The sequence below is a fragment of the Bos javanicus genome, chromosome 8 (genome assembly GCF_032452875.1).
Source record: "Bos javanicus breed banteng chromosome 8, ARS-OSU_banteng_1.0, whole genome shotgun sequence".
NCBI lineage: Eukaryota > Metazoa > Chordata > Mammalia > Artiodactyla > Bovidae > Bos > Bos javanicus.
Genome location: NC_083875.1, coordinates 7,572,518 through 7,596,990, shown reverse-complemented (window position 1 = coordinate 7,596,990; position 24,473 = coordinate 7,572,518). Strand labels below are relative to the sequence as shown.

The 24,473-nt window shown below is 39.1% G+C and overlaps 1 protein-coding gene across 1 annotated transcript in view; it reads left to right on the top strand.

The window, feature by feature from the left end:
• The window catches only part of GLRA3 (glycine receptor alpha 3), a 197,534-nt gene that overhangs the window by 129,411 nt on the left and 43,650 nt on the right, over window positions 1-24,473 (top strand). The window contains exon 6 of the mRNA XM_061424963.1: window positions 21,010-21,147. Within this exon, the coding sequence (XP_061280947.1) occupies window positions 21,010-21,147 (138 nt within the window). The remainder of the gene's footprint in view (window positions 1-21,009; window positions 21,148-24,473) is intronic.

Sequence of the window (24,473 nt, the reverse complement as noted above, 5' to 3'; positions counted from 1 at the left end):
AAAATTAAGATAATGTTCTCTTTCTTTCTCTTAACCACAGATAATCACATGTGCATGTCTTACCTAGAGCAGTTAAGGTGGCCCACTGTAATTATATTTAAACCATGGATTCTTTATTTTATTGGAATCATATAATTGCTTTACAATACTGTGTTAGTTTCTGCTGTACAATGAAGTGAGTCAACCATACGTGTACATATATCCCCCTCCCTCTTGAACCTCCCCCTCCACCCATCCCTGTCCCACCCGTCCAGGTCATCACAGAGAACTGAGCTGAGCTCTCTCTGCTTTACAGCAGCTTCCCAGCAGCAACCTGTGTCACACATTGTTGTTCAGTCCTTCAGCCCTGTCCGACTATTTTGTGACCCCATGGACTGCAGCACACCAGGCTTGCTTGTCCTTCACTATTTCCCAGAGTTTGCTCATGCTCAAACCAGTCAATGGACATGAGTCAGGGATGCCATCCAATCATCTCATCCTCTGTTGCCTCCTTCTCCCTCTGCCCTCAATCTTTCCCAGCATCAGGGTCTTTTCAAATGAATCAGTTCTTCACGTCAGGTGGCCAAAGTATTGGAGCTTCAGCTTCAGCATCAGCCCTTCCTAAGAATATTCAGGACTGATTTCCTTTAGGATTGACTGGTTTGATCTCCTTGCTGTCCAAGGGACTCTCAAGAGTCTTCTCCAACACCATAATTTGAAAGCATCAATTCTTCAGCACTCAGTCTTCTTTATAGTCCAACTCTCACATCCATATATAACTACTGGAAAAACCATAGCTTTGACTGCTGCTGCTGCTGCTAAGTCATTTCAGTCGTGTCCAACTCTGTGCGACCCCATAGACGGCAGCCCACCAGGCTCCCCCATCCCTGGGATTCTCCAGGCAAGAACACTGGAGTGGGTTGCCATTTCCTTCTCCAATGCATGAAAGTGAAAAGTGAAAGTGAAGTTGCTCAGTCGTGTCCAACTCCTAGCGACCCCATGGACTGCAGCCTACCAGGCTCCTCCGTCCATGGGATTTTTCCAGGCAAGAGTACAGGAGTGAGTCGCCATTGCCTTCTCCATAGCTTTGACTAGATGGATCTTTGTTGACAAAGTTAGGTTTCTGCTTTTTTAATATGCTGTCTAGGTTTGTCATAGCTTGTTTTCCAAGTAGCAAGCATCTTTTAATTTCGTGGCTGCTGTCACCATCTGCAGTGATTTTGGAGCCCCTCAAGATAAAATCTGTCACTGTTTTCACTTTTTCCCCATCTATTTGCCATGAAGTGATGGGACTGGATGCCATGATCGTAGCTTTTTGAATGCTGAGTTTTAAGCTAGCATTTTTCACTCTCCTCTTTCATTTTTATCAAGAGGCTCTTTAGTTCTGCTTTGCTTTCTGCCTTTAGGGTGGTATCATCTGCATATCTTAGGTTGTTGATGTTTCTCCTGGCAATCTTGATTCCAGCTTGTGATTCATCCAGCCTGGCATTTTCTATGATGTACTCTGCATATAAGTTACATAAGCAGGGTGACAATATACAGCCTTGATGCACTCTGGTAGTGTATATATGTTAATCTTCCTTTCCCACCCTTATCCCACCTTATCCCACCCTCCCCTCCTTGCTGTGAGCTCTTTAAGGAGATTATCAATTAGCTCTGTGGAACAAATGCCCTCTCTATACACAGTGAATGCCTTGAGGCTAACTCATCATCTTACCCAGGCTCTACTTTTAACTCATGCCATGATGCCACTAAGGTCTTCCGTAAGCTATGCTGTCCTCATTCTTCTTCTGCCTACAACTTTCAGGAGCTTTTCTTTTTAACTTTTAATTTTGATTTGGTAAAATACACATACATTAAGGCTTCCAAGATGGCTCAGTGGTAAAGAACTTGCCTGCCAATGAAGGAGACATGGGAGATGTGGGTTTAATTCCTGGGTGGATAAGATTCCCTGGAGGAAGAAATGGCAGCCCACTCCAGTATTCTTGCCTGGGAAATCCCATGGACAGAGAAGTCTGGCGGGCTCTAGTTCAGTGGGTTGCAAAGAGTCAGACATGACTGAGTGCCTAGGCAGGCATGCACACACACATATTTAAAATTCACCATCCTAACCATTTTCAAATGTACAGCTCAGTATTGTTAAGTATATCGCATTGCTATACAACCAGTCTCCAGAATTTTCTCATCTTGTGAGACAAACTTTGTACCCATGAAAGAACTCAATATTTCCTCCTCCTTGCCGCCCCTGGAAACCACCATTATATTTTCTGTTTCCATGGATTTGATTACTCTAGATACTTCATATATGTGAATTGTACAGTATTTGTCTTGTTGTGAGTTAACATAATACCCTCATGGTTCATCCATGTTGTGGAATGTATGAGAGTTTCCTTCATTTTCAAGAGTGAGTAATATTCCATCGTGTGCCACATTTTGCATGTGATATATACATGCAGTTCATTCATTTGTTGGTGGATACTTGAATTACTTCCACCTTTTAGCTGTTGCAAATAGTGCTGCTATGGAATGGGAGTACAAATATCTCTTCAAGACCTTGCTTTTAATTCTTTTGGCTATATATCCAGAAGTAGAATTTCTGAATCATAAGCTAACACCATTTTTAATTTTTTAAGGAACTGTCATCCCATTTTTCATTATAGCTGCACCGTTTTATTTTCACCAGCAGTGCTGGAGTGTTCTAATTACTCCCGTCCTCACCGACAGTCGTTATCTGCATTTTTTTGGTAGCCATCCCAATGGGTAGGAGTTTCAGTAATCCTTTTAGAATACTCAAGATCAACCTAGAGGGATGGGATGGGATGGGAGGGAGGCTCAAGAGGGAAGGGACATGTGTATACTTATGGCTGGTGCATGTTGATGTATGGCAGAAACGAACACAATATTGCAAAGCAATTATCCATCAATTAAAAATAAAAGGAGTATTCAAAATCACCTTCAATTTAAAGTGTTATGTCATTTTTCTGGGATCCTACCATTTTCTATTTATAGCTCAGAGTGTCACAATTTTCTTTCTTGCTTAATTCCTCCAATAACCCCAGTTCCTCCAGCCCTCCTATTTGCCACCTACTCCAAATGATCTTTTGAGAGTATGCTTTTTCAAAACTTGAATATCCCTTCTCCAGAGGTTGTCCCATGTTCAATCTCAATAACTTAAACTGTGCCATGCATTGCTACTACCTGTGTCAGAGAACGAATTCAGGAAAATCCATTGTGCCTTTGTCTTTCATTAAGCAACCGTGTAAACTATGTAGATGTAGTGTTTTCCCAGATATTCAGTTTTCTCTTCTGTACGATAAGTGAACTGCATTAGATGACAACAAAGGTTCCCTCAACTCTAGGATCCTGTACATTTTTCAAATATGCAAGACCATAAATCTGACATGTAACATTAAAAACATCACATCTACAAACCATGGTGATTCTACAAAAAGGAATTGAGAAAAAAAACAATGAAAAAATTATAACTTAAATGATCTATAATGAAAATCAGGAGGAAAACAAGCAAAACTGAAACACAAGAAAATGAAAATAGGAAAGAAAGAAAAAATATGCAGTGAAAGTTTGGCGAAAATAATCTGTTTTTTTTTTTTTTTTAATGGAACACAAGAATGTGATTAAAGAGTTTACGTGAATATAGAGATGGTCTTTAGAAGCATTTTTAATGCGATGCTGAGGTCAAAACTCAGGACCAGTGGTGATGACAATGCCTGTGGCTGACAAATTCACACTTCCCTCTGGGGCAGCTATGGCCAGAGGTTGCTTGTGTCACATTGTACGTATCCTGCTGACATTCCAGGAGATTTTAAAGTCTCTAAGGCATTTATAGAATGCTTAATCAAATTTCTGGAGTCTTTTAAGTCCCAAGTAAGCTTATGTCTTTTTCACGAAATACCCTACCTGTGGTAGCCAGTCCCTAGAAATTTGTTGATTTCTTTGCTTTCTGCATCAGACTGGAAAGAGAGTCCGTATGCAAATCTATAAAACAGAACAAAATGAAAAAAATAAAAAGCCAAACCCACTATCAAATTGTTAGCACTTGTTAGGAGTAAGGACTCATATCATTGCCAGTTCTTAGGTCTGCTTATTATTTTAAGTTTTGACTTAAAATAATAAATACAATCATTATAATGAGTTCATAAATGTGAGCAGTTTCTGCAATATGCTCTTTATATATTAATATGGTACAAATATGCCATCAATAGGGGCTTCCCAGGTGGTGCTAATAAAAAATCCCAGTAAAGAACCCACTTGCTAGTGCAGGAGAGATAAGAGGTGCAGATTCGATCCCTGGGCCTGGAAAATCCCCCGGAAGAGGGCATGACAATTCACTCTAGTATTCTTGCCTGGAGAAAGAGGAGCCTGATGGGCTGCAGTCCATAGGATCACACAGAGTCGGACACGACTGAAGCCACACATGCCATCAATAGAAGTCAGAGCATTGTCTAGGAATAGTGAGTTTTTTCCCCTAAGTTAACAGCAGTTTCATAAATTTTTCCAAAATTACTCTTTTGGAACTGATGTGAGTAGTCTGGACACAGTTCAGTTCAGTTGCTCAGTCATGTCCAACTCTTTGTGACCCCATGGGCTGCAGCACCCCAGGCTTCCCTGTCCATCACCACTTCCTGGAGCTTGCTCAAACTCATGTCCGTCGAGTTGGTGATGCCATCCAACCATCTCATCCTCTGTTGTCCCCTTCTCCTCCTGCCCTTAATCTTACCAGCATCAGGGTCTTTTCCAGTGAATTGGCTCTTTGCATCAGGTAGCCAAAGTATTGGAGCTTGAGCTTCAGCATCAGTCCTTCCAATGAGTTTTCAGGACTGATTTCCTTTAGGATTGACTGTTTGATCTCCTTGCAGTGCAAGGGACTCTCATGAGTCTTTTCCAACAGCACAGTTCAAAAGCATCAAATCTTGATTTATGCTCCAACTCTCACATCCATACCTGACTACTGGAAAAACCATAGCTTTGACTAGATGGACCTTTGTTGGCAAAGTAGTGTCTCTGCTTTTTAATATGCTGTCTAGGTTGGTCATAGATTTTCTTTCAAGGAGCAAGAATCTTTTCATTTCATGGCTGCCGTCACCGTCTGCAGTGATTTTGCAGCCCAAGAAAATAAAGTCTGTCAGTGTTTCCATTGTTTCCCCATCTATTTGCCATAAAGTGATGGGACCAGATGTTATGATCTTAGTTTTTTGAATGTTGAGTTTTAAGCCAGCTTTTTCCACTCCTTGCACTTTCATCAAGAGGGTCTTTAGTTATTCTTTGCTTTCTGCCATAAACGTGGTGTCATCTGTGTATCTGAGGTTATTGACATTTCTCCCTGAAAACTTGATTTCAATTGTGCTTCATCTTGCCTGGCATTTCACATGATGTACTCTGCATATAAGTTAAATAAGCAGGGTGACAATATATAGCCTTAACATACTTCTTCACCAATTTGGAAAATCTGCCGGCAATGCAGGAGACCTGGGTTCAATTACCAGGTCAGGAAGATAACCTGGAGAAGGAAATGGCAACCCACTCCAGTTTTCTTGCCTGGAGAATCCCATAGACAGAGGAGCCTGGCAGGCTACACGGTGTCGCAAGAGTCGGACACGACTTAGTGACTAAACCTAAACCTTACCAATCTGGACCCAGTCTGTAATTTCATGTCCAATTCAAACTGTTGCTTCTTGACCTGCATACAGATTTCTCAGAAGGCAGGTCAGGTGGCCTGGTATTCCCATCTCTTTAGGAATTTTCCACAGTTTATTGTGATCCACACAGTTAAAGGCTGTGGCATAATCAATAAAGCAGAAGTAGGTGTTTTTCTGGAACTCTCTTGCTTTTTCTATGATCCAAAAGATGTTGGCCATTTGAGCTCTGATTTCTCTGCCTTTTCTAAATCCAGCTTGAACATCTGGAAGTTCTTGGTTAACGTGCTCTTGAAGCCTGGCATGGAGAATTTTGAGCATTACTTGGCTAGTATTTGAGATGAATGCAATTGTGTGGTAGTTTGAACATTCTTTGGCATTGCCTTTCTTGGGATTGGAATGAAAACTGACCTTTTCCAGTCCTGTGGCCACTGATGAGTTTTCCAAATTTGCTGGCATATTGAGTGCAGCACTTTCACAGCATCATCTTTGAGGATTTGAAATAGCTCAACTGGAATTCCATCACCTCTACTAGCTTTGTTCATAGTGATGCTTCCTAAGGCCCACTGGACTTTGCATTCCAAGATGTCTGGCTCTAGGTGAGTGATCACACCATTGTGGTTATCTGGGTCATGAAGATCTTTTTTGTATAGTTCTTCTGTGTATTCTTGCCACCTCTTCTTAAGCACCTCTGCTTCTGTTAAGTCCATACCATTTCTGTCCTTTATTGTGCCCATCTTTGCTTGAAATATTCCCTTGGTATCTCTAATTTTCTTGAAGAGATCTCTAGTCCTTCCCAGTCTATTGTTTTCCTCTATTTCTTTGCACTGATCACTGAGGAAGGCTTTCTTATCTGTCTTTGCTATTCTTTAGAACTCTGTATTCAGATGGGTATACCTTTCCTTTTCTCCTTTGCCTTTAGCTTCTCTTCTTTTCTCAGCCATTTGTAAGGCATCCTCAGACAACCATTTTGCCTTTTTGCATTTATTTTTCTTGGGGATGTTCTTGATCACTGCCTCCTGTACAATGTCACGAACCTCTGTCCATAGTTCTTCAGGCACTCTGTCTATCAGATCTAATCCTTTAAATCTATTTGTCACTTCCACTGTATGATCATAAGGGGTTTGATTTAGGTCATACCTGAATGGTCTAGTGGTTTCCCCTACTTTCTTCAATTTAAGTCCTGATTTGGCAATAAGAAGTTCATGATCTGAGCCACAGTCAGCTCCCAGCTGTGTTTTCGCTGACTGTATAGAGCTTCTCCATCTTTGGCTGCAAAGAATATAATCAATCTGATTTCAAATTTGACCATCTGGTGACATCCATGTGTAGAGTCATCTCTTGTGTTGTTGGAAGAAGGTGTTTGCTATGACCAGTGTGTTCTCTTGGCAAAACTCTGTTAGCTTTTGTCCTGCTTCATTTTGTACTCCTACCTCAAACTTGCCTGTTTCTCCAGGTATCTCTTGACTTCCTACTTTTGCATTCTAGTCCCCTCTGATGAAAAGGATGTCTTTTTTTGGTGTTAGTTCTGGGAGGTCTTGTAGGTCTTCATAGAACCATTCAACTTCACCTTCTTCGGCATTAGTGGTTGTGGCATGGACTTGGATTACTGTGATATTGAATGGTTTTCCTTGGAAACCAACAGAGATTATTCTGTCATTTTTTATATTTCACCCAAGTACTGCATTTTGGACTTTTGTTGACTATGAGTGCTACTCCGTTTCTTTGAAAGGATTCTTGCTGACCGTAGTGGATATAATAGTCATCTGAATTAAATTCACCCATTCCAGTTCATTTTAGCTCACTGATTCCTAAAATGTCTAATGTTCCCTTTTGGCATCTCCTATTTGACCACTTCCAGTTTACCTTGATTCATGAACCTAACTTTCCAGGTTCCTGTTCAATATTTTTCTTTACAGCATCAGACTTTACTTCCCTTCCATCACCAGTCACTTCCACATTTGGGTGCTGTTTTTGCTTTGGCTCAGCCTCTTCATTCTTTTTGGAGTTATTTCTCCACTCTTCTCCAGTAGCATATTGGGCACCTACCGACTTTAGGGAGTTCATCTTTCAGTGTCATATCTTTTTGCCTTTTCATACTCTTCATGGGGTTCTCAAGGCAAGAATACGAAAGTGGTTTGCCATTCCCTTCTCCAGTGACCACATTTTGTCAGAAGTCTCCACCATGACCCATCCGTCTTGGATAGCCCTACACAGCATGGCTCATAGCTTCATTGAGTTAGACAAGGCTGTGGTCCATGTGATTAATTTGACTAGTTTTCTGTGATTGTGGTTTTCATTCTGTCTGCCCTCTTATGGGTAATATCCTGGGCTTCCCTGGTGGCTCAGAGGTTAGTGTGTCTGCCTGCAATGTGGGAGACCTGGGTTCAATCCCTGGGTCAGGAAGATCCCCTGGAGAAGGAAATGGCAACCCACTCCAGTATTCTTGCCTGGAGAATCCCATGGACTCCCATGGATGGAGGAGCCTGGTGGGCTACAGTCCATGGGGTCGCAAAGAGTCAGACACGACTGAGCAACTTCACTTTCACTTTCAGTCAGTCGTGTCTGACTCTTTGCGACTCCGTGGACTGTAGCCCACCAGGCTCCTCTGTCCATGGGATTCTCCATGTAAGAATACTGGAGTGGGTTGCTGTTTCCTTCTCCAGGGGATCTTCCTGACCCAGGGATTGAACCCAGGTCTCCCGTATTGCAGGCAGAGGCTTTAACCTCTGAGCCACCAGGGAAGCCCACGAGAGGGTTATGGAAGCTTCTTAATGGGAGAGATGACTGTGGGGGAAACTGGATCTTGTTTTGATGGGCAGGGCCATGCTCAGTAAAACTTTAATCCAATTTTCTGTTGATGGGCAGGGTTGTGTTCCCTCCCTGTTGTTTGACCTGAGACCAAACTGGTAGGGGTAATAAAGATAATGGCGACCTCATTCAAAAGGACTTGTGCAGGCACTGTTGTATTCAGCACTCCTGACCCTGCGGCAGTCCACTGTCGACCCACGCCTCCACTGGAGACTTCTGGACACTCACAGGCCGGGTCAGTCTTCTAAAAATTGCTCTGGAAGTAGCTGACATTCTCATTGGTGATTAAACCTTCCTTCTCAGCCTGTAATGATCACTGTTTCTCTCATCTCCACTAGCATATAGCCACGATATAATCCTCTGGATGCAAAAATCCTCAATTCTTAAAATTAGTTTTTCATGTTTACCGGAAATAATCAGCATTCAGCTAGCAACTAGTGACTTAAAGCACAAAAATACTCTGGTAGCATGGATTGCAATAAAACTGAATAATTTAACAAAAAATTTTGTTAAATAACAAATATTAATTATCTAAAATAATATAGAGATATTGCCCACTGAGTAAAGCTTTAAACTTCTGGTTCATTTGTGATGAGCAATTTAAGACACATGCAACTTTAAGTAGCAAAGCCCTCAACACCTCTTGGTATGATGAGTCCATCAAAAGTGCATCCCATTTGTAAACATACTAATTTAGTTGAAATTTTATTATTGCAAGTTCTCACAACTGTATTTATGGCTCCTATAAATCTATCTTTTATGAGTCAGTGCTGATTTTACTGCATCATTTATCTGAGGAGAAAAAGAATAAAGTCATTCTTTTCCTGTTATTCAGATACTTTTCTGCATGAATGTCACTTTCATCTTAGGTATATTTGATGTTAGAGATGTTGACCTAAGTAAAGAAGTAAATAAAAGCAAGCTCAAATGACCAGAAATTGAGTTTATTGGGAATAGCAGAGGAAATGCAATTTGAGAAATCCACGCTGTAGCAAGTTCCAAGCACATCCATAGAGGGTTCTGTTCTTGGAATTCTGTTTATGGGCAAGGAGCGCAAAGAGGGACAAGTCCAGCCAGAGTCCAAGCAGGAAGTTCATTGTCTTGGGGATGGGGAGACATTCTTGGTGGATGTTTGTTGGTCAGGAGGTAAGTCTCCATCTCTGTAAATCAGACTTTTGCAGAAAATCAGTCTCTCAGTTCTTAAGTTCCTTTCTGAGGATACATGCCTGAGATTCTTTATTTTATATCCTCCAGTTTCATTTTAGATAGAAATTTTTTTCACATATAGGCTTTTATTTCAAATAAAACATCAGCTATCTTTTGCTTCACTCAGCAATGTTTAAAGTTCTAAAAATAAGTAAAAAGATTAAGAATAGAAAAAAATATATAAATTCCAAGAGACCTGAGAGGGAAAATATAGTTTGTTTATATGGAAAATTGTAAAATAATAATTCTATTATTTCATTTTTGTTGTTCTATGTATTGAATGTGAATTTCAACATTTGACATCCATTTATTACCATAATGCTAGTTATATTGTCTTGTGTACTTCAATGAATGTATTGTAGTGAGAGACATTTTATAATATTTCACCTTGAAGAGAAGTTGAACTAAAAATTTTTAATTTTATTCTAGCCGTGTTAAAATTTTCTGCTATTTTGTAATGACACTCTTCAAATGCTTCTGAAACTAAGATTCTGAAATGGATTCTCTTGCTAATATCATGTAAGACTTCCTTCTCTAAGGTTAACCTAGCTTTTGGTTCTGACATATCAGGCATCAGGAAAACTTTGGTCCAGTCAAAGGTTTGTAGTGCCTTCCGATTCTTTACTCAAACCTTACACAACCTTTGCTGCTGCTAAGTTGCTCAGTCGTGTCTGACTCTGTGTGACCCCATAGACGGCAGCCCACTCCTCTGTCCCTGGGATTCTCCAGGCAAGAATGCTGAAGTAGGTTGCCATTTCTTTCTCCAACTACACAAACTTTAAGTGTTGCAAAACTGATATTGGCTCAGAGTCTGTTTGAATTATTTGGGTCTGTGAATAAACTAATCAATTCATAAATTTGAGCAGATCTGAATCTCCAACACTAGGCAGACACAGTGTTTTTCCAAAGAGCCCTCCATACCTCTCCCAGGCCAGAACCAATTATACACCTTTTTCTCATTAAAATGGGATCAAAATTAGGTCCTTTTCTGACTTCAGTTGAGATTTCTCATAAGAACTTTAAAACATGGTGTGATAATTTTGTGAAGTTTGTGAAGTTTTGAAAAATGTGTACAAAGTTATCAGAGTGATTGTCATTTGAGAAGACAGATTAGGAGTCAGGAATTTTATTTCCAACATTGTCCTAAGAGAGAAAGGGAGAAAGTTTACACAGATGATCTATGATAAAGTATTTTAGGTCTTCAAAGACAAATGTAATCAAAATACTAGTAGAATAATGGTTGTGCATGCTAAGTCGCTTCAGTAGTGTCTGATTCTGTGACCTCATGGACTGTAGCCTGCCAGGCTCCTCTGTCTATGGGATTCTCCAGACAAGAATAATTGGTGTGGGTTGCCATGCCCTCCTCCAGGGGATCTTCCCAACCCAGGGATTGAACATATATCTCTTAAGTCTCCTGCACTGGCAAGTGGATTCTATATCACTAGCGCCACCTGGGAAGCCCAGAATAATCATGATAGGTTATTTATAAGAGGGAATTTTAGTGAAAATAATTTAACAAGGCTAAGAACTTAAAACCATATGTAACAGTCTGGTTTATAGTCAAATTATTCAAATGAAATGCACACATTATGAATTACAATGTTTTAGTTAAATACATTTTGACATGGCAGTCAAATATATCAGGTCAATAAAATTTAATGGAGTAACATCTCTTCCGGCCAAAGACTGCCAGCACCTGCCAAATGTGAGCATTTTCTTCCTTTAGTTTTTAAAATTCCAGCTGTTTGTTAAGAACAGGAGATTTCAAGCTGGATTACATCCAGCTTGGTCTCTATCTTTCTCCTTATCATCAGGGTGACCCTATAATTTATCATCAAAATGGGGAGGCTTATGAAGATAAATGAAGGGCACTACAAGTATTTAAATTACTGTATCTTTGTAATATCTATTAACTGATGTTTTTTATATTAGTGGAAGACTATAGTTCTAATGTATAAAATATAATCCTTCCTAAAGAAATATACAAAGTATATAAAAGCAAATCAAAATAATTTAGAGCCATCTTTAAAGCTGCAATTTTTGTACTAAATTTGTAATTGTTGATGCTGTTGGTGGACTCTACTGTATAGACTATAATGGTCTTACTGAGAAAATAATCTCTGTATAGTTGAGATGGCTAAAGTATTTGATACTTTCAGAACTTAATTTCTTTGTATTGAAATATTAATAGCTAAGTAGTTCAACCCATATATTTTTACAGATATTGCCTTTTTCTTCAATGAGTAACTTTTATAAAAAAAATTTTATAGGACAAAACTCAGTCAAATTAGTCACTTTTATTTAGGAATCTTTTCAAATTCTCCACCTGATTTACTTGCTGGAAAATATGCCTTCTGAATTCCATTGACTTTCAATATAAATTATCCAGTTAAAAACAAACAGTCCATCAATATAATCTTCACATAAGATGTTCCAAAATAGATTTATGACATAAATAAAAAATAAATATTGTGCAACATTTGAGACCTCAGTGTTTCTCTCTTTCTGTTATAGGGATTAATCTCAATGTGTTACTGTTTATAAGCATCATATCTATAACTCCCGTTTGCTAAAAAGCTTCAGAATCTAAAATTTTAATGCTGCATTTGTAAAATAATTTGACTAAACATTTCTAACTGATTTTGAATAAATTCAGCAAAAATTTGGAGAACCTATTTACTGAAAGTTTAATACCATTGCAGAATATATGAGCTGATTTATACAGTAACTCTTCAAATGTTCAAATTTTTTAAAAAAATTTAGCTGATGAAAACAGTAAGTAGAACAACACGTTATGCCTTGAGGAAATACAATTTTTGGCTCAACATCAGCTTTGTCACACACAGAATTATAGTTCAGTCACTTGGTGTTCATATAAAAATGAGCAATTTAACAACTACAGACTTTTTAAGAGCAGTTTTAGGTTCATGACAAAATTGAACAAAAATCAACAATTTCTTGCATACGTCTCTGACTCCACACATAAGTACATCCTCTGTGTCAACACCCCACACCAGAGAGATGCACTTATTACAATCCATGGACCTGCACTAGGGTTCACTCTTGATGGTGTGTATTCTCTGAGTTTTGACAAGTATGTAATGACTTGTATTCCATTATAGTATTGTATAGAATAGGAAATGGCACTATAGTATTGTATAGAATAGGAAACCCACTCCAGTATTCTTGCCTGGAAAATACCAAGGACAGAGGAGTCTGGCATGTTATAGTCCATGGGGTTGCAAAGAATCGGACATGACTGACTGAATGTGCACACACACACACAGAATAGTTTCATTGCCCTAAATATCCTCGTTGTTCTGCCTATTCACTCCTTCCTTGCCCCAGGGCCCTGGTTACCACTGAGCTTTTCACTACCTCCATAGTTTTACCCTTTCTAGAATGTCATGGAGTTGGAATTATATAGCATGTAACCTTTTCAGATTGATTGACTTCTTCCACTTAGTAACAAGCATTTAAGTTTCTTCCATATCTTTTCATGATTTGATAGCTTTCATGACTTGGGTCTACGGGAGTCTTGAACCCAAATCTATCAGACTATTACTGCCATGCTTCTGCTTCTCCTTATGGGTATCAATAAACCACCAAAAGCTGAACATTGGGCATTTTTCTGGCACTGCCCACTCTTGACTAGCCCCAGAGGTACCACTCAAGAAGTTCAGGCTCCAGCTTTTCTGAATCTCTCAAGATTACACCTGTGCCTTAGCCCAACCCATAGACATTCACATGGCTATATTGCACTTGATGCTTTACACCCCCTACCTCTTACAGTGCTGTAGGCAAGTGGCAGAACTTTTCAGTGTTTATACATGCTTAGATATCTTTCTAAACTTTATCTTTGGTTCCTTTGATCAGTCTTTCTGTCTCTATAACAGTTGTTGCTGTTTAGTTGCCAAGTTGTATCTGACCCTTTGCTACCCAATGGACTGCAGCCCACCAGACTCCTCTGTCTAGAGGATTTCCCAGGCAAGAACACTGGAATGGGTTGCCATTTCCTTCTCCAGGGGATCTTCCTGACCCAGGGATTGACCTGGCATCTCCTGCATTGGCAGACAGATTCTTTACCACTGAACCACCAGGGAAACCCTTCTGTAACAGTAATTAACCCTTTTCTATTTTTTAAAATTTTTAATTGGAGAATAATTGCTTTACAATGTTGTGTTGATTTCTGCCTTACAACAATGCAAGTCAGCCATAGTGCATATATGAATATATTTACATATATCCCCTCCCTCTTGAGCCTTTCTCCCCATCACCTCCCTGTCCCACCCCCTCTAGGTCATCACCAAGCACCTAGCTGAGCTCTTCTTCTTTTTACTTATGATAGTGTATATATGTCAGTGAATATATATATATATATATATATATATATATATTCAAGTTCCTGGTATATGCTACATACTATTTTAGGTACTGGAAAAACATGCTGGTGATTAAAACAGAATAATCTCTGCTTCTACAAAGTTTAAATTCTAGGAAGTTAGATAGGAAACAAACCAAATAAAAAGTTGGTGACTGTCTACCATGTCAGAGCTTCCCTGATGGCTCAGTTGGTAGAGTCCACCTGCAATGTGGGAGACCTTGGTTCAATCCCAGGGTTGGGAAGATACCCTGGAGAAGGGAAAGGCTACCCTCTCCAGGATTCTAGCCTGGAGAATTCCATGGAGTCCATGGGGTCACAAAGAGTCAGACATGACTGTCAGGTAGAAAGAAGTTCAATGGAAAAAATAAGCAGGAAAGACTTACTGAAGAAAAGTATTTTATAAGATGGTCAGAGAAGCCTACTCTACTCACATTCTATGTCGGCAAAGAACTGAGGCATAGCTGTGTGTCAGTGACTTAGACTTGAAACTGAAAAGTTCTATAACTTATTTTCCCTTATCTCTATATTTTCCCCCTATTTTGACAAAATGGTCTACTAAAATATCACCTCTGACTTCCTGAAGAAACATTGAGGAAGAATGAGAGTTTTTTCTTTACCTTCTCAAGAATGCAAATATACCTTTTAAAAATGTATTATATTGTGTTTAGAACACTTTGCATGAGATCTCCCTTTTTAACAGATTTTTAAAATGTACATTATTGTTGACTGTAAGTACAATGCTGTACAGCAGTTGTCTAGAGCTTATTCATCTTGTTTGACTAAAACTTTATGCTTATTGATTTTTCTCATTTCTCAGTTCCTCAGCCCCTGGCGATCACCATTCCATTCTTTGATTCTATGAATATGATAATTTAAGATACTGCATATATGTGAAATCATGCCCTATTTGCCTTTCTCTGACTGGCTTATTTCACTTGACACAATATCTTCAAGCTTCATCCATGGGTTGCAACAATGAAAAATAAGACTATCATATGATCCAGTAATCTAACTTCTGGACATTTATTATAAAAGTTAAAATCAGGATCTTGAAAAAATACTAGTACCATTGTGTTCATTGCAGCACTGTTCACAGTAGTCAAGATGTGGAGACAACTTACATATCCATTGACAGATGAATGGATAAAGAAAATGTAGTATATACATAACAATGGGGTACTATTCAACCTTTAAAAAGAAGAAAGTTCTATAATATGGGGGAAAGTCTTAGTTTCTAGAGGTGGTAGTTTCTTAAAGGTTGGTTGCAATGTGAAATTGGAAACTACTGCAATGAATTCATTTTGTTGAAGTGTAGCTGATTTACAACATTGTATTAGTTTCAAGTGTACAGTAAAATTCAGCAAAATAATCTGAAAAAATACATATATATTTTTCAAAGTGGTATGAATCATTTTGCTATACACTTGTAATGAACTCTTCAGACTCTTGTAAATTAAAATCTGTTTGTCCATCTTGAATATTAAATGGATCTCTTATCTATGCATGATTTATTTATTTATTTTTTATTGAAGGATAATTGCTTTACAAAATTTCATTGTTTTCTGTCAAACCTCAACATGAATCAGCCATAGGTATACATATGTCGCCTCCCTTTTTAACCTTCTTCCCATCTCCATCCCCACTCCATGCCTCTAGGTTGATATAGAGCCTCTGTTTGAGTTTCCTGAGGCATACAGCAAATTCCCATTTGCTATCTATTTTATAGATGTATGGAAAGAGTAACATTACCATATGCATGATTTTTAAAATTATGCCTTGCTCATTTGGAAAACAGTGGCTTAATGAGTTATTCAGATATTCCAAACATTAGCACATAACATTATACAATATTGAAAAGTCACATTTGTTAATATCACCATTGAGCTCATCAAAAAAAATGTTTTAGGGGATGGAAAAACAATTTTACCAAAAGTCTAATGTTGAATAAAAAGCTCAAAATCTACCATTGACAACAAATAGTGTCTGTTTCCCTCAACGTGAGACGTTCACTCACTTCTTTTATTTTCAAGAAAATGTTTGGTCATGTACCTAATTGTAATAACCACAGCTTTTAATAATTAAATTTATTTATTTTTAATTGAAGGATAATTGCTTTACAATATTGTGTTGGTTTCTGCCAAACATCAACATGAATCGGCCGTAGGTATACCTATGTCCCCTCCCTGTTGAGCCTTCTTCCCACCTCCCTCCCCACCCATCCCTCTAGGTTAATAACCACAGTTTGCCAGTCATTTATTTTTTCAAGTAAAAATAGGATTTCAAGCAAAACCAGCCAACTTACTTGCAAATCAGTCACACCAGTGCTTTTCCTTAAAACAACCATTATGTTTAGAGTGTGCAGCTGAAGTGTTTTATCCATACTTTCCATTTTGATACACAGAATAGTAAAAGGACATTGACATAGAGGTAAATATTGAGATGGTGATTGTTACTGTTTTTATCTAGGATTTAGGGCATCCTTAAATAAAAGTGGTAATGTTTATAATGCAAGATGTGGCCACAAAGAATACAGTAACCACTAGCACAATTTGGTGCCACTGTTTTTAACTATGCTAAACACTAGGAGTTTTGCTTATTTATTTATTTTTTTTATCATCTGGGCAAATGTCAAGACAATGAAGAAGACAGATAATGTCTTACGGTTATGAAAGTGGTTTGGATCTTGTACATCCCATGAAAAGATTCTACTAAAGTAATGTTTCTAAAGCACGGTTTTTGTCACGTCACTCCCCTGCTCAAAAGATTCCAATTGGTTACCATTACCCACAGGGAATTTTTTTTAAAAAATCAAACTTTCAACCTTGAGATTAAATTTTATATGATCTTACATTAATTCATCTTTTCATTCCATATGCTTCTTCATGCAAACTGGCTCTATTGATATTCCTATTATAAACCTTGGAAGTTTGTGGTTTCTTTCAACCAATCATACTCTTTCCTTTGCATGAGTGTCTCACTTTCTCTCATGTTCTTTGTATACAGGTCTTGCTTTTCTTCAAGGTCCAACTCAAATGAGGTTTACGTGGATATCATAGATCCCTCTTCTGAATGCACATAGCACATTGTACCTCACCCATGACACTTACTTTGTACCTGGTAATAATGCTCGGCATCCCCACTAGGATGCTTTTACATATTGTCAGTGCCCAATAAATACTTGTTGAAGATAAATAAATACTTGTTGTTTGGTTTCACTTAGTCATTTGTTTACATGCTTCCCTGCAAATCCCCTATGAGATTGTTGGCTGAATGTAGGGTTAATGTCTTTGTTCTCTCAATAAAGTATTCCTTCTTGTGAAACTCACTATGATACAAGGCAATTCAACTCACAGCCTTGAACTCATTAGCCAGTCTGTTCACCTTGGCAATTCCCAGAATTGTATAAAGTTCTAACAGCCAAAAACATAAGGATGCTAAAACACTGAGAACTGTGTGGAAAAGTATTGATCTTTTAAAAGTTACGTTTGAAGGCTTATTGAGGCAAAATTACCAGTTATTTTCCTTGAACACCCAGTAAATTACTCAATAAAAGTATTACCTCCCCAAACTTGCCATCTCACTATTTTTCTTCTGATTTCAAACTTAAATAGTTTAAGGGAATAGCATACTCTGATTAGGATATGTGGAGAGTGTGTGTGTGCTCAGTCCTGTCTGACTCTGTGACCCCATGGACTGTAGCCCATCAGGCTTCTCTGTCCATGGAATTTCCCAGGCAAGAATACTAGAGCAGGTTGCCATTTCCTTCTCCAGGGGATCTTCCTGACCCAAGGATCGAAATCAAGTCTCTTGTGTCTCCTTTATTGACAGGTGGATTCTTTACCACTGTGCCACCTGGAAAGCCCCATGGTTAGGATATACCCAAGCATTAAGTTACCTAGTGAGGATGATTGTTATAAGAGCAAGTTATGTATGTTGCCTATAAAATGCATCAGAGACTAACTAAAGCTTCTCTTTGAGGGAATTTCAGAGAGCTACCTTCTTTTCACAGAAGACTCTAGGAAAAATTTAGAATGTAAAAAACAAAACCAGGTTTCAGTTCATTTCTCCGTTTATCTGAGTTGGGAAATGTCTCACATATTTTGTCCTTAGGGATTGCATGTGTGAAAGAATAAAGTACCTGTTTACCTAGAAATAGATAAGAATCAGGGCATATTTTGCTAATTCTTGATCCTTGAGAAATATGCATCTATTTTCTCTCTAGGTGAAATGATATTTACAATGGCTATATCAAAAGACTTACAAATAAAATTGAAAGCCTTCTATTATTATCCACCAAATCATTCATTGCAGGATTCAATGAAATATATCCCAGTGTAAGCGAGTCTTTGCTGTGCTAAGTCCAATCATCTGGAAGACTGTCCTACAGGTTTTCATATGTGTTCGGGAACCAGAATTCATGTATGTCCCCTTCAATCTGGAGGACTTGACAACCTCTACCAAATCACACTTGCTCCATAATAAGCTATCACATGGCAGCAGCTGCTGCTGAAAGTTTGATAGTAGGATCCCAGACAGTCTACGCAGACTCTCTCACCACAGACGCCCTTGGTACCACCTTCCCCATGTCCAGTGGAGTGGATGCTGTGAGGGGTGCACACAGGTCAAGTGAGTGGGGTAGGTGTCAGGCTCCAGTTGCCACCATCACCAGCTATTTCTACTATTATCACACACACAGCCTCCCGTCTACAACATTAACTAGCAGAGAATTTGGGAGTTTCTCGTGTTTGTTGTTTTCATTCACCTAGAGCTTTTGCTTCCTTTTCCTGACCCCTTGACTTAGTTCAAGAAGGGAATGGTAAACCACTTCAGTATTTTTGCCTTGAAAACCCCATGAAGAGTATGAAAATGCAAAAAGATAGGACACTGAAAGATGAACTTCCAGGTCAGTAGGTGCCCAATATGCTACTGGAGAAGAGTGGAGAAATAACTCCAGAAAGAATGAAGAGACAGAGCCAAAGCAAAAACAACACCCAGCTGTTGATGTGACTGGTGATGGAAGTAAAGTCTGATGCTGTAAAGAACAATATTGCATAGGAACTTGGAATGTTAGGTCTGTGAATCAAGGTAAATTGGAAGTAGTCAAATAGGAGATGGCAAGAATGAACATCGACATTTTAGGAATCAGTGAACTAAAATGGACTGGAATGGATGAATTTAACTCAGATGAGCATAATATCTACGACTGCAGCAAGATCCCTTAGAAGAAATGGAATAGCCCTCATAGTCAAGTCGAGTCAAGTCATAGTTCCTCTGCCTTTTCTAAATCCAGCTTGAACATCTGGAGGTTCATGGTCCACATAATTTGAAGCCTGGCTTGGATAATTTTTTGGGCTCCAAAATCACTGCAGATGGTGGCTGCAGTCATGAAATTAAAAGACACTCCTTGGAAGAAAAGCTATGACCAACCTAGACAGCATATTAAAAAGCAGAGACATTACTTTGCCAACAAAGGTCCATCTGTGCAAAGCTGTGTTTTTTCCAGTAGTCATGTATGGATTTGACAGTTGGACTATAAAGAAAGCTGAGCACTGAAGAACTGATGCTTTTGAACTGTGGTGTTGGAGAAGACTCATGAGAGTCCCTTGTACTTCAAGGAGATCAAACCAGTCAATCCTAAAGGAAATCAGTCATGAATATTCTTTGGAAGGACTGATGCTGAAGCTGAAGCTGAAGCTCCAATACTTTGGCCAGATGATGGGAAGAACTTACTCATTGAAAAAGATCCTGATGCTGGGAAAGATTGAAGGCAGGAGGCTAAGGGGATGACAGAGGATGAGATGGTTGGATGGCATCACCGACCAATGGACATGAGTTTGAGCATGCTCTGGGAGTTGGTGATGTACAGGAAAGCCTGGCATGCTCCAGTTCATGGTGTTGCGAAGAGTTGGACACGACTGAACTGAACTTACTGACTTAGCTCAGAGGCCTACCTCCAGGGCCATCATGAATGCTGGCAATCGTCTTCCTCAACAGGTTACATTTCACATTGACTCCTTCTCTGCAACAGCCTTCACGTGTACATTTCAACAGCTTCTCACTCACAGGGAAGAAAAAGATACCACTACTATAGACAGAGGGCTTCCCTGGTGGCTCAGTTGCTAAAGAATCTGCCTGCACTGCAGGAGACCTGGGTTCGATCCCTTTGATCCCTGGGTCAGGAAGATCCCTTGGAGAAGGAAATGGCAACCCACTCTAGTACTCTTGCCTGGAAAATTCCATGGACAGAGAAGCCTGGTGGGCTACAGTCCATGGGATCGCAAAGAGCTGGACACAACTGAGTGACTTCACTTTCATTTTCTTTTATTTCTACAGACAGAGGACATTTTAATTTACTAAAATGTGCCGGCTTACTACAAAATACATTATTTAATTCTGTTCTTAATTGACTCATTGCATGTACAAGAGTTTAATCTCTCCACAAACTTGTGTGTTTTTTTGTACACTGGATAGCAAACATTTCTATCTAAAATATCATTTGTCTACTTTGGGACTTGGGACAGAGAAGCAGATGTGATAAGCGAAAGCAGTTAATGATTAAACCAAGAAAGCACTGTACATTCCCTCCCTGGATGTTATAGTTCATATCATTTCCTAACCAGTGACAATTTCAGCTTTTGTTTGAAACGGCCCTGAATACTTTGAGAAACGGTGAGGGAGACCTAGTGTATTGGAACCAAAATGAATCATTGAGTGAATGCAGTATCTGCCTATCCTAAGGAAAGGATGTATATGCTATACTTATTAGCTTACTACATTTTCTTATGTTATTTGATACACATTTCATATGAATAGACTTCATAGCCTGAAACTGTGCAATGCATAGTTCAGTCAATAGAGTTAAGATGACATTATTTGGTCTTCTCATGCTATGGGAAATCTACAAGTGATTTGTTACAATTTCTCATCTTTGAATGCCCTGTTACATTCTAAATATTTTTACTATGTTTTGTCTAGTTGGGTACACAATGAATGATCTCATATTTGAATGGCAAGATGAGGCACCTGTACAAGTGGCAGAAGGACTCACTTTACCCCAGTTTCTGTTGAAAGAAGAGAAAGATTTACGATACTGCACTAAACATTACAACACAGGTAGGGGTTCAGTGTTCTTTATTACACTTATGACTTGTAGTTATATGCTATCCAGATGCTTCTTATAGTGCTAGGCTAATTATTTCAGCAGTTTATAGCTGAATGTTATTTATAGTCATCGAGCAGAAAATGGACATCTTCGAAATTTGCAGAACTTTTGACTCATTGCATGTTGCTATATAATTAGTCTGTATGGAACAAAAGAAATGCTTGGAATTCCATTATATTTAAATAATTTCTCTTTTTGAAACACCTATAGTTAAATAATAATGCTCTTTTCAAAAAAGTTCCTTTAATTTCTATGTGAGCAGTAAAATGTACTTTTTAACTTTCCCTGGGTCATAAACATTGTGTTTGCTAACAAAAGGAAAGAGATATATATTTTTTTAAGGCTTCTCTTGCTTAATTTTTTATTTTGGCCACAATGTCATGCATTTCAAGATATTTACTAAGCACTTACCACTCACACTGATGCAGTAGCCTGTTACCTTTGAGGATAAGTATCAGATGCAGTTATCAACATCAAGGACTGCAAAACTTGTACATTCATGCTATCTGTCCACTTTTCTCTGTTGGCATGGGATATTCCTGTAATATCTATTCTAACTCCTAACCTACTCTTACAAGTTCCCTTAAACTGCCCACATTTGACATATTTCTCCCATGTGGTGAGTGAATGCCCTTCCACTAACATCCTTAGAGTAACTATGATTCCTTTCAGGCTCAGCACTTCCAGAAATGTGACCTGACTTTCATTGTACAGCCAGTCCTCCATATCCACGGGCTCATATCCAAAGATACAACCAACTGGGAAGGAAAATATTTGGGAAAAAAATTCCAGAAAGTTCCACAAAGCAACGTTCTTCCTGTACCATTTATTTTTTATTTTACTTTAGTTTCTTTTTTAAAAACATAATTTTACTTATTTATTTTTGGCTGTGCTGTGTGGGTTTAGTTGCTCCACAGCATGTGGGATCTTCCAGGATTGGGGAATGAACCCCTGTCTTCTTCACTGGCAGGTGGATTTTCATCCACTGAGCCACCAGTGAAGCCCTGTATTAAAGAGATCATTCTTTCCCTATTGAATAGTCTTAATCCTTTTTAAAAAATCAAATGACCATAAATGATCATTTCTTGACTTTCAATTTTATTCCATTGATCTGTACATCTTTACTTATAACAGTACCACAGTTCAGTTCAGTTCAGTCACTCAGTCGTGTCCGAGTCTTTGCGACCCCATGAATTGCAGCATGCCAGGCCTCCCTGTCCATCACCAACTTCCGGAGTTCATTCCAACTCACACCCATCAAGTCGGTGATGCCATCAGCCATCTCATCCTCTGTCGTTCCCTTCTCCTCCTGCCCCCAATCCCTCCCAGCATCAGAGTCTTTTCCAATGAGTCAACTCTTCTCATGAGGTGGCCAAAGTACTGGAGTTCCAGCTTTAGCATCATTCCTTCCGAAGAACACCCAAGATCGATCTCCTTTAGGATGGACTGGTTGGATCTCCTTGCAGTCCAAGGGACTCTCAAGAGTCTTCTCCAACACCACAGTTCAAAAACATTAATTCTTCAGTGCTCAGCTTTCTTCACAGTCCAACTCTCACATCCATACGTAACCACTGGAAAAACCATAGCGTTGACTAGACGGACCTTTGTTGGTTTTCAATATGCTATCTAGGTTGGTCATAACTTTCCTTCCAAGGAGTAAGCGTCTTTTAATTTCATGGCTGCAATCCTCATCTGCAGTGATTTTGGAGCCCCCCAAAATAAAGTCTGACACTGTTTCCCCTGTTTCCCCATCTATTTCCCATGAAGTGATGGGACCAGATGCCATGATCTTCGTTTTCCGAATGTTGAGCTTTAAGCCCACTTTTTCACTCCCCTCTTTCACTTTCATCAAGAGGCTCTTTAGTTCCTCTTCACTTTCTGCCATAAGGGTGGTGTCATCTGCATATCTGAGGTTATTGATATTTCTCCTGGCAATCTCGATTCCAGCTTGCGCTTCATCCAGCCCAGCGTTTCTCATGATGTACTCTGCATATAAGTTAAATAAACAGGGTGACAATATACAGCCTTGATGTACTCCTTTTCCTATTTGGAATCAGTCTGTTGTTCCATGTTCAGTTCTAACTGTTGCTTCCTGACCTGCATATAGGTTTCTCAAGAGGCAGGTCAGGTGGTCTGGTATTCCCATCTCTTGAAGAATTTTCCACAGTTTATTGTGATCCACACAGTCAAAGGCTTTGGCATAATCAATAAAGCAGAAATAGATGTTTTTCTGGAACTCTCTTGCTTTTTCCATGATCCAGCGGATGTTGGCAATTTGATTTCTGGTTCCTCTGCCTTTTCTAAAACCAGCTTGAACATCAGGAAGTTCACAGTTCACATATTGTTGAAGCCTGGCTTTGAGAATTTTGAGCATTACTTTACTAGCATGTGAGATGAGTGCAATTGTGCGGTAGTTTGAGCATTCTTTGGCATTGCCTTTCTTTGGGATTGGAATGAAAACTGACCTTTTCCAGTCTTGTGGCCACTGCTGAGTTTTCCAAATTTGTTGGCATATTGAGTGCAGCACTTTCATAGCATCATCTTTCAGGATTTGAAATAGCTCAACTGGAATTCCATCACCTCTACTAGTTTTGTTCATAGTGATGATTCCTAAGGCCCACTTGACTTCACATTCCAGGATGTCTGGCTCTAGGTGAGTGATCACACCATCGTGATTATCTAGGTCGTGAAGATCTTTTTTGTACAGTTCTTCTGTGTATTCTTGCCACCTCTTCTTAATATCTTCTGCTTCTGTTAGGTCCATACCATTTCTGTCCTTTATCGAGCCCATCTTTGCATGATAATTTCCCTTGGTATCTCTAGTTTTCTTGAAGAGATCTCTAGTCTTTCCCATTCTGTTTTTTTCCTCTATTTCTTTGCATTCATCTCTGAGGAAGGCTTTCTTATCTCTCCTTGCTATTCTTTGGAACTCTGCATTCAGATGCTTGTATCTTTCCTTTTCTCCTTTGCTTTTTGCTTCTCTTCTTTTCACAGCTATTTGTAAGGCCTCCCCAGGCAGCCATTTTGCTTTTTTGCATTTCTTTTCCGTGAGGATGGTCTTGATCCCTGTCTTCTGTACAGTGTCATGAACCTCCATCCGTAGTTCATCAGGCACTCAATTTATCAGATCTAGTCCCTTAAATCTATTTCTCACTTCCACTGTATAATCATAAGGGACTTGATTTAAGTCATACCTGAATAGTCTAGTTGTTTTCCCTACTTTCTTCAATTTAGGTCTGAATTTGGCAATAAGGAGTTCATGATCTGAGCCACAGTC